At 36.9% G+C, this 10,883-nt stretch overlaps 1 protein-coding gene across 1 annotated transcript; it reads left to right on the top strand.

Moving 5' to 3' along the window:
• Window positions 1–225: 225 nt before the first annotated feature.
• On the top strand, window positions 226–10,592 carry yme1l1a (YME1-like 1a). Its single transcript, XM_053631640.1, has 18 exons — window positions 226–365; window positions 1,954–2,097; window positions 3,037–3,220; window positions 3,391–3,492; window positions 3,714–3,823; window positions 3,995–4,142; window positions 4,393–4,476; window positions 4,863–5,036; window positions 5,121–5,273; window positions 5,411–5,543; window positions 5,633–5,695; window positions 6,130–6,242; window positions 6,647–6,802; window positions 6,903–7,054; window positions 7,165–7,291; window positions 7,370–7,443; window positions 8,541–8,627; window positions 8,730–10,592. The coding sequence occupies exons 1-18, from the start codon at window positions 333–335 to the stop codon at window positions 8,871–8,873; spliced, it is 2,181 nt and encodes a 726-aa protein (XP_053487615.1). The 5' UTR covers window positions 226–332; the 3' UTR covers window positions 8,874–10,592.
• Window positions 10,593–10,883: the final 291 nt, after the last annotated feature.

Raw genomic sequence — 10,883 nt, 5'->3', positions numbered from 1 at the left:
CCTTAATATTTATGTCAGTATCTATAATAATACAAAATAATTTAAGACCTTGGTGAAATAAATTGCATGGTTTGAGTACCGCTTCTTATTGTCCAGAACTACCTTATAAAAATGATAAGAAAGAACAAAAACCTAATACTAATCATAGCATAAAAATGTCAAATGTTGATTTTAACCTGGTTTGTGACTACTGTCCTTTTTTATTATTAACTGGCAACGCTGGCCGAGGCTAGTTTCCTAGCTAGCTAGTTTAAAGGGGAAAACAAAAGGACAGAGGATTGATTTTTTTTTCCGCTGAATGTTTTGGAGATCTTCTCCATTGTTTGTGAACAATGTTCTCCCTAACCACATCTTTCCAGCCTCAGGTACGTTGACGTTTTGTGTGTTTTATTGTTGTAAAATGACTAAAGATGTGAAAATGACGAAGCCTGTAGATGATCAGCTAGCTGCTGTGAGTTTTCTTGTTTGTTTTCATTTCGAAGTAGCTTAATTAGATGGGAACCTTTTAAAAGTCATTACAGTTTTAGGTTTTAGTCTAAGCCCTTGAAGTAAATGTGATATTAAATTGTCTTTAACAAACAAGTTAGCTCTGGGGAAGTTAGCAGAGTTCACCTGGTGTGAGTATGAGCTAGTCAGCAGTTATGCTGCTGGGTAGCTAAGCTCGCATTTCCGGATAAAACTATACTATAATATGATTATACATAGCCGTCTGTAGTTGGTAATATATATAGCTAATATTAGCCTGCTGGCTGTGGGGAGGAACCGAACATCTAGACAGTTTTTTAAATTTAATTTTATTGATTTTTTTTGTTTGTTTGTTTTGTCCTCACTAGCTAGCTAGTCACGGAGCAGCTGTAACAGCGTGCTTTCGGTTCTCTCTCGGTAACGTGAGTGCGTGGGAAAGGTCTGCGCCCTGAAGATAGTCAGCCACGACTGAAATCTGTAGCTTTTTAACTTTTTTTTTTAAAAGGAATTTGTTATTCCTGATATATTTTACGAAACTGATAAACACAATATTAAGATTCCTTTAAAGCACTGTCTCGTACACTATGGGTTCTCAGACTATCTGCTGTTAGTGAGCCCTTTAACTGTACAATGTATACACACATATATATCATATTAATAATAATAATAGTTTGCTGACCCCAGATGTATTGTAAATAAATCCTATTTAAACACACATGAATTATATTTTTAAAGAAATTGGCTTTGTATATTTATTCTAACCTTCCACTCACAGATGACATCTTATTAAAATTGCACCCATAATCAAATTGGTATTAGTTATAAGCCTACTTGTCCTTGGGTATTGTATCATGCCTACTTGGTTTGGGTTAAGGTTTGGCTTAAGGTTTGGCTTAAACCCATTCAAGTGGCCAGTTAAACATAACCACAGGGTGTCCCAAAAGTCTCCATACACAGGGGACTGTGTTTGTCAGCATCATGTCAGTTGTGCCTTCGTCAGTGGATGTTTGTGGACGTCCGCTTCTCAGTTGGTCCGCAACACTTCCAGTCTATTTGAATTTGTTAAGTTTGGCAACAGTGCCACGTGTGATGTGCCTGCCGTGTTTCCTGTTAAAGTCCATCACAACCTTGCGGCAGATTCCCAATCCATGAGAATGACTTCAATATGTTCTTATTTTATCAAAGGTGTTCTTAAAGGCTATCTGAAACAATATATTATATGAAATAAGAATAAAAAATTTTGGGAGACGTTTTGCTAAAATGCGTTCATTTCCCCAATATATGGAGACTTTAGGGACACCGTGTATAAGAACTACTTTTTAAACAAATGTACTACCTGGTAATGGAGGCTTGTTATTTGCACCACTGGAACAAAGTTATAAAATCACAGACCTCTGGCTATGCTTCATGAACCCCAATGTGAGAACTACGGTCTTGCACAGATCCAGTGTAGTCTGAATTACTGATCATTTTATGTTTGTATTTTAGGTAACTGTGCCTCTGAGCCATATTATTAATGCTGTGCACTCACTGAAAGCGTCAGCCAGCTCCACTGCCAGTGCTGCAGTTCAGAGTCTACACAGAGAGCTTTCAGCTGATCAGCACATACTGTCCAACAGCCCTGACACACAGGTACATGTCATCACTACATACCCTCTAACACTATACACTACACATGATTCTCTTACATAATTTACTATCAGTCATTGCATACTGTACGGAATAATAATGGTATGGAAAAATATGGCTGTGACTGTATAAGCCAGTGTTGTGTCTATTTCCAGGTTCCTGTTTTTTATAGAGGACGAGGTTAAAATTTCATATCGGCAGTTCATCTATCTTAACTTGGGAAAGCTGCCAGAATATTATTTTAAATGGGCAAGAGCAGAGATGGGTAATTCAGTTCTTGTATTTTAGATTAGGTTAATCCTTTAAGATGTGTTTTTTGCGTTTTGTAAGTCGGTTTGGGTAAGAGGGTCTGCTACGTGACAATGTAAATGTTGAAAGGTGAGTTCTAGTTTTTAGAAGGGCATTTGCAATGCGGACAAACAATGTGGTGTGTCTATTAAAGTAGCCAGTAAGTGTTATTTAAAGCCATTTTAACTTATTTTCATAACTAACTGCTGACTGTTAGCAATAGTTTATGTTGTAGATTTAACACCCAACTGCAAGAGATGATTTTTTTTGTTTGTTTATTTGTTTTTGGGGTTTTTTTTTTTTCATTTGTGAAATTTCTTTTTATTATTTTTTTTCCTGGATGATTTGAATTTGCTGCTACCATTTTTGATAGAGGTTTTGGTATGGGTATGGTATTTTTTGTCATTAGTCCAAGAACCATATACTTTCACAGGATGAGGCATCTGCCTTGCTGTTAACTGTTTCAAACAAAACTCTGAATCACATGCTTAGACTTCACATATATAGAGAGAAACTTGTAATTATGTTTAAGCTCTTTATTGATGAACACAGCTGTTTGCTCAGAAGCTACCCTGGGATAATTTTTTTCTGGCAAGTTTATACCCAAACATTTACATATTTGTGCAATATTTTGTTGATCCTGGTATCCTGCAGCTTAAGCAAATCCATAAAGACCTGGGGATGTCAGAGCTGAGGCTAAGTGGAGTTAATGAGCTATTAAACAGGCTGCTGCCCACACCAGCTCCCACAGAGAGCTCAAACCTTAGGGGCTGTCTTCGATCTTCAAGATGGAGAACGTCGCACATTTCCACAGATTCCTTCTATCACAACAAACATGGTGAGAGGTTCTGCAGTCAACTGTGTTTCTCAAAGGTTGCTTTGGGTTTAAAATTTTACTGGAAAAACATGTTACAGTGACAGCCATTTGTTCATGTTGTGCCGGTTGTTTATTTTATAATTTGACAAGAAATTATTATTATTTTTTTTTTTTACTGTTTGCGTTACCAGGTTTCTCTCAGAGAATGCCAGGACTCTTTGGTTATCCAGTATTCCATAGACAAAACTCCCGTCCTCTTCAGGTTCTTTGCTCAGATCTTCAGCACTTGCAAGGTAATGCAGATAAACCCATTCATAAAGTTTTGACCCATTGCATCCAATGAAAGTCAGCTGTGTTTCTGTAATTTAACACAGTTTAGCTATTTGTACTTGGTACATTGTTTTCATTGTACTCTATGCATTTTTTCCCCCGTACAATGCAGTTATATATACTTCTGTGTGTGTGTGGGGGTGTGTGTGTGTGTGTGTGTGTGTGTGTGTGTGTGTCTGTAAAGTGTGGGTCCAAAGCCGAGGTTTTAAGACTCTGAGGTCCAAGACCAGGCGCATTCAGACCAGCTATGAAAGTCCAGCAGAATCAGAGAGCTATACCCCAATATTTATGAAGGTTAGGAAGCAGTCTTGAGGTTTATAATAAAACAATATTGCATTGAGAGAGTGCAGGTATACTGAATTGTTAAATGATTTTGTCATAATTGTTTTGTGGAAGTCTATAACACTCTCTCTCTCTCTCTCTCTCTCTCTCTCTCTGTATACCCTTGGATGTCTCTTTCTACAGGGTCTTCTCTTGAGGGATAAAGCAGATGCTGAGAGCCTTGACCAGTTAATAAAACAGAGGAATCTTCCAGAAAACCAGCAAGATGCCTTTAAGACTGGTTTTACAGAGGGCTTCATGAAATCTCAAGCCCTAATGCAGAAGACACAAGGCAGGACCCTTTAAATAGTCTTTGAGACACTGATACATATTCATCCTTTATAAAGTTTTACTTTTGTCGTAAATACTTACTTCAGTGCTTACTTACATCTTTAATATGCATTTCTCAAGGCTAGCCATAACAAGACATGTTCATCGTTAACATATATGTAATTACAGAGAATTTTTATGTGCCATGTATAGGTGAAGTGCCTATGTGAAAATGAGTTGTGTATCACAAGAAATACTGTTGTTTTTCACAGAGTCACTTAAGAGGACTCGTCTGATTTTGCTTGTCCTCTTGCTTGTTGGTATCTATGGTTTGTCAAGAACACCATTTCTCTCAGGTAAAGGCTCATTTTCTCATACTGGTTTGTTTCCCATCTTACTTATTCTCAATGTTTGCATGCATGACACAAAACCTGTTTTCTTAGAGTGAATAGAGATTGTATTGCATGTTCAAGTTTGGTCTATGCAAAATTGATCACACAGTTGACCTGTCTCAAATTCATAAAATGTGTTGAACTGAAAATGATTGAGTCATGTCTGGTAGGTTACACATAATATGACTGATATTAGTTAAATGTTTAATAATTGTATATTTTAAGATCTGTAAATGAGAGGCACTTAGTTGGCAGGTTTTTACCCCTATGTAGCAGCTAACTAATTGGCAAATCGATCACTGCTTCTTTGCAAACTTCACTTTTCCTCATTCTGTTTTGTTCATTAACAGTCCGATTCCGTACTACATCTGGCCTGGATGCCGCGCTGGATCCAGTCCAAATGAAGAACGTCACCTTTGAGCATGTGAAAGGTGTTGAGGAGGCAAAGAGTGAGCTTCAAGACATTGTTGAGTTCTTGAGGAATCCACAGAAATTCACTGCACTTGGTGGAAAGCTACCCAAAGGTATAAATATAGAATTAAAAAAAATATATACCCTGGTTAATAAAATGAATGCATTGTGCTTTGACTGAGTTATCATGTTTGCAGGAGTGCTCTTGGTCGGTCCTCCTGGTACTGGAAAGACTCTGCTTGCCAGAGCTGTGGCAGGGGAGGCAGATGTGCCATTCTACTATGCGTCCGGGTCGGAGTTTGATGAGATGTTTGTGGGTGTTGGAGCAAGTCGCATCAGGAACCTGTTCAGTGAGTATGAAGTGCTTTTAGGATGGTACACCCATGTCTCTGTTGCATACTTATGTCTATGAAGATTGTCGTAAACAAGCTAAATTCCTGTCTATTCAGTGAAACACAGTAATACTTTTGTTTTCTTTTTCCTGCAGAAGAGGCGAAAGCTAATGCCCCCTGTGTGATCTTTATTGATGAGTTGGACAGTGTGGGTGGAAAGCGGATTGAGTCACCCATGCATCCATATTCGCGTCAGACCATTAACCAGCTCCTTGCAGAAATGGATGGGTTAGTAGTTGTGCGGTTGTCAAAGTAATTACAGACATAAGCATGGTTTCTTATTCTAATACTTTTTATTATTTATTGTATAATTTCAGGTTTAAACCAAACGAAGGGGTTATTGTTATTGGGGCAACAAATTTTGCAGAAGCTTTGGACAAGTAAGTGCATTGTTTTGAAAACAGGTTTTTTGGGAATCATTATGGATATGAATGATGTCCAGCTAAATGTTCTAAATGCATTATCATTAAACATCACCTTATTTTCTACACTAACACCCTATTGCACATTTAATCAAATGTAATATTTTTTCCCTTTTTATGATTATATTTTAAGGTGAAAATATGAAACTGAACATAGAAATTATGGAAAGTTAACAATCTGTCTGTAAAAAAAAAAAAAAATTCTGAAAAAGTTTTGGATTTTTTTTAAATACTAAACTGCAAGAACTCAGTGTGTCTTTTAAAGTGTGTTTAAATGAAGACCTCCCACTCACCTCACGAACCAAGAAAAAGCATAATGAGAGTATAGTACAACCTATTTAGCCTTTTTTATGCCTTGGCTTATTTTCTGTCTTGTGTCCGTGTGCATTAAGTGCTCTTGTGAGACCTGGGAGGTTTGACATGCAAGTCACAGTCCCCAAACCCGATGTAAAAGGACGCACTGAGATCCTCAACTGGTATCTGAAGAAAATCAAAGTGGACCCTGGTGAGGAAAATATTCTAATGTTATTATATCTGAATCCGGGTGCACAGTGTGTGATTTTTAATAGTCCTTTGCGACTGTTGCTTGTCAGACTGTACGAACACGATCCCCGCTGTAAGCCATGTCGCACTGTAAGACGTGAAGACGTGAAAACAAATGCACGCAAGAAAACTCGTATCGAGTAGGAGACGCCACACTACTCGACTGTGCCCCAAATCTTCTGACACTGCCAGAATTTAATCAGAGGAAAAATTTTATCACAACGGCCATTAATCAGCTGTCGGGGAACATGTCAAACTAGCTATCAAAGACCACAGGTTTTGGCTTTAGGGGAAAAAAAGAATTTGTACAATAGTGTTTTTTTGTTTGTTTGTTTTTTAAATAAATGTTTTTGTTTTTATTTCTAGATGTGGATGCAGAAATTATTGCGAGGGGAACAGTGGGCTTCTCTGGAGCAGAGCTGGAGAACTTGGTGAATCAGGCTGCACTAAAGGCTGCTGTAGATGGAAAGGAGATGGTGACAATAAAGGAACTGGAGTTTGCTAAAGACAAGATCCTAATGGGTGAGGCTTCACATTCTGTGCACATGATTAAGGCATTATAGATGGAGGACCTGTCCCCCACAAAAAAGCCAGCAACTTATTTCTGACAATTTCTCACCAGGCCCAGAGCGCAGGAGTGTGGAGATCGACAAGAAAAACAAGACAATCACAGCATATCATGAATCTGGGCACGCTATTGTGGCATATTATACTAAAGACGCCATGCCCATAAATAAAGCTACTATCATGCCACGAGGACCCACCCTTGGTCATGTAATTATCACTAAGATAACAGGTTTTGTTGTTGTCGATGCTAAAATAATGTTTCACAAAAACACTTACAGAAGAACATTGCATTTATGTACTTTTATCTTCGCACTCAGGTGTCTATGCTCCCAGAAAACGATCGGTGGAGTGAGACTCGCGCTCAACTGTTGGCTCAGATGGATGTCAGCATGGGCGGCAGGGTGGCAGAGGAGCTCATCTTTGGGGATGAAAACATCACTACAGGTGGGCATCTGTACTGATGGCAGATTAGTTTCTTATGTTTAGTTAGGTCATTCCTAAAGTATTGTTCATTCATTACAGGAGCATCAAGTGATTTTGATGGAGCCACTAAGATTGCAAAGTTGATGGTTACACGCTTTGGTATGAGTGACAAGGTATGATTACTGATTGAAATTGGTAAAGTTTCATGATTAGCCTGTGTTTTATGAAATTTTTTTTTTTTTTTTTTTAAATGACATGACATGTTTCCTCTTTTTCTGAAAATGTATTGAATGTTTATGATGCAAAACCTTTTGTCAACTTTATATTGTTTAAAGAGATTTAGCTTATGTAATGGTAGCTGGAAGACTTTAAATTCCATTAGGACTTTTTAAACATTTGATTGCTCATTTTCATTAACAGCAAAGAGAGAAAATTCATGAGAAGTTCTTGTATGATTCCTATACTTCTTATATTAGAGCTTTGTCTAAGCTAACATTTAATGTCTGTTTTGATTAACCTATAGCCCAATACGGAAAACTGAGTATTGTCCAATTGTATATTTAGAAAGTTCTGACACATTTTATTTTATCTTTATATACACACATATAAAATATAAAGTGTGTGTGTGTGTGTGTGTGTGTGTGTGTGTGTGTGTGTATGTATGTGTATATATATATATATATATATATATATATATATATAATGTATTAATGTATGTATGTATGTGAGCGCATTCTGCAAGCACGTCAAGGCATAGTTTGTGGACACTCAAGTAGGGGTCAGTCTTCATACTTAACGTGTGTACACATGCAGTGCTGCATGAACTAAATCAGAATTAAAGGGACAGCAAAAACGGCAAAAGCAAAATAGAGTTCTGTATTTCACTGTCGGAATAATAAATAGAAGTCAACATGGATGTATGTTTGTTTTGAAAAGGACCACAATGTAATTATATCCAGTGTGTGATTCAAACACAGGGGGATAAAATAAACCTGATCTACTTGCTCATTGGGGGAGCATGTCCCAAGCCTATGGAAGATGGAAATTTTATATATATAAAATGTATAAAAACCAGGTCTTGTTTAACCAATTCTAGGAATTTGGCTACATTAGTGATATTTACTGTTAGGTTAATGTAGTCTGTGTTGTTTTAAAGTGCTGATTTGTTGCCAATTTGACCATTTAGGGTTAAAACATTAATTGTACTGCAGATATTTTTATCTTGTTTCATTGGAAGTCTGAAACTTTTTTCCCCCTCTGCCTTTTCCAGCTAGGTGTCATGACGTACTCAGACCTGTCCAAACATAGCCCAGAAACGCAAGCTGCTGTTGACCAGGAAGTCAGAATGCTGCTACAGGTACCGTTCAGTCTCACAGTCAGTCAGTAAAGCATGCTCATAGTCTTAAGGAGTACACATGCTGATACTGTCTGTGTTCTGTTCTTGTACTTTTTTCATCAGGATTCATATGAGCGTGCTAAGAAACTCCTCAAGACCTACAGCAAAGAGCACAAAAAGCTGGCAGATGCTCTGCTCACTTATGAGACTCTGGATGCAAAAGAAATTCAGATGGTTCTGGAGGGCAAATCTCTAGACCCCAGATGATATTGATCTCAAGAATGTCAAAAAGAGCTGAAGATGTTCATTCATATTCATTTAAACGAAGGTGATTGAATGAGGAAGGACGCTAATATAATGTTCAGTTCTTCCACTGTCCTCAATCAGCAGAAACAAATATACTGAGAAATGTTCTATTTAATTTTGAGTTCTATAATGTTCCTTTACTGGAAGGCCAAACTGATTTTAAAGACACCTTCATAGAGCTATTTGGACTATTCTAATTTCCCAAGCCAAAGGTTTTTTTTTGTTTGTTTTTTTTATATAAATGCCCACAGTTTCAATTTCTTTGTAGCCTTTATGTACTAACACAGTTTATGTATTTCCACTTTCGTAAAACAGCTACTCTTCTGACAAATGAGCTCTGCCAAGCATATTGGAAAGTAGTGGACAATGAACATTCTTGACGATCCTGTGTGTGCAGAAAGGCATGGTTACCTGATTCTACCTTGTGCACTTTCCATTCACTGTTACAAGTCCTGTAAAACAGAGTGGAAAAAAAAGAATGCAAGTTTTACTCTCAAGCCATGAATGACACAGAAACCGACTTCTATATTTCAATAGAGCCATTAAACTTATTAGATCTTATTGAGCTAATTTAATAGCATCATACGGCTGTACTATGGTAGTCTGTTAATGGAAGCAAAGCACATTGCTGGTAAAGATAATAATATTAATAATTATCTTTCTTTTAACTATAGTCTTTCTAGATGAAATGAAGCTGCAACTTGAAAATATTTCACATTTTTAAAAAATTGGTTTGCAAAAGAATTGTGACCTCAGTTATAGTGTACTTCAAGTTATCCGTGAATCTGGTGGACTGGCTCATACCAGATGAATATTTTGTGTCCTGTTGGACAAACTGAATGAATGATTCAGACTGCATTTCTCACCTCATTACATACGAACCAAGAATGTAACATCAGAACATCAGTATTACTTCAATAATAGGCTAAAGGTCTAAGTATTGGTTTCTTTAAGGAGCAATACTTTCTTTGAAACTTTTTAGGAAAATGAGGAAGCCATTTATATTATGAATACTGGTCCTATTTTCCAAGAAGACATTTTTTCTGCAAGAAAGTGATGAACATTGACAAAGTTGCAGGATTATGTACCAAAAGTTTTCTTTTGTCTTTTATATCAGCTGTTGGGTTATTTAGTTGTATGAACAAATCTGATTTTACAAACTAATAGGCCTATTTATTTGTCTGTTAGTTTGACATGGTGCTGATGGTAGTCATCTGTATTTGCCTGATTAATTGTGGCCAGATTTATGGCTGCTAAAGGAGCTGTGATGGCAACCCTGTATATAAGAGTCTATGTAATGTCTGTGTCTGCTTTGTGAATGTCATCATTGAGAATTATTTGCCTAGTTAAAAATGAGCAATGATGATTACCTAATAAAGTATGCTGGAAATGGACAAAATGGAAAGTGTGAGATTCTTTTTTTTTTCATAGAAGATCTTGTAAATGTACCATAGTCTAGCCAAAATGCTTTTAGAATGCAAGAGAAATAACTAAGAAATACCCTGTAATGGAACAGAATCAGTACTTTACTGATTTAAAATAATTGTTAGAAATGTAATAAATAAACCATCAAGGATAACCCCTTACCTCAAAATAATAAGAGGCAACTACTTTAAATGATCACTGCCCATACTGTCTTTAAAGAATAAATACAGAGGAAAATGATCTGTTTTTTTTTTTTTGGAGGGGGGGGGTTAATTTTCTGCTTGGTGACTCTCATCAATGATGCATGATAACATAAAAGCTCTTCTAACTGATCACAATTCTATAATGCCACTGTATTATTGGAGGTTGGAGGGAATGCCTCCATTATGTCCCCTTATAAGAAGTGCCCCTAAATGCCTTTTTTATATTTGCCCAGCCATGCAATTAATGGCTTTTGTTTCAAATCACCATAATTGTGGGTTGCATGAAGAACCCGCATGTAACCCAATATCCCTCTCTTGAAAGAGACTTTAAACAATTCTCACT

This window comes from Ictalurus furcatus, chromosome 1 (assembly GCF_023375685.1).
Source record: "Ictalurus furcatus strain D&B chromosome 1, Billie_1.0, whole genome shotgun sequence".
Classification (NCBI taxonomy): Eukaryota; Metazoa; Chordata; class Actinopteri; order Siluriformes; family Ictaluridae; genus Ictalurus; species Ictalurus furcatus.
Note: the sequence above shows the minus strand (reverse complement) of the source record. Positions and strands in the feature narration are given on the sequence as shown.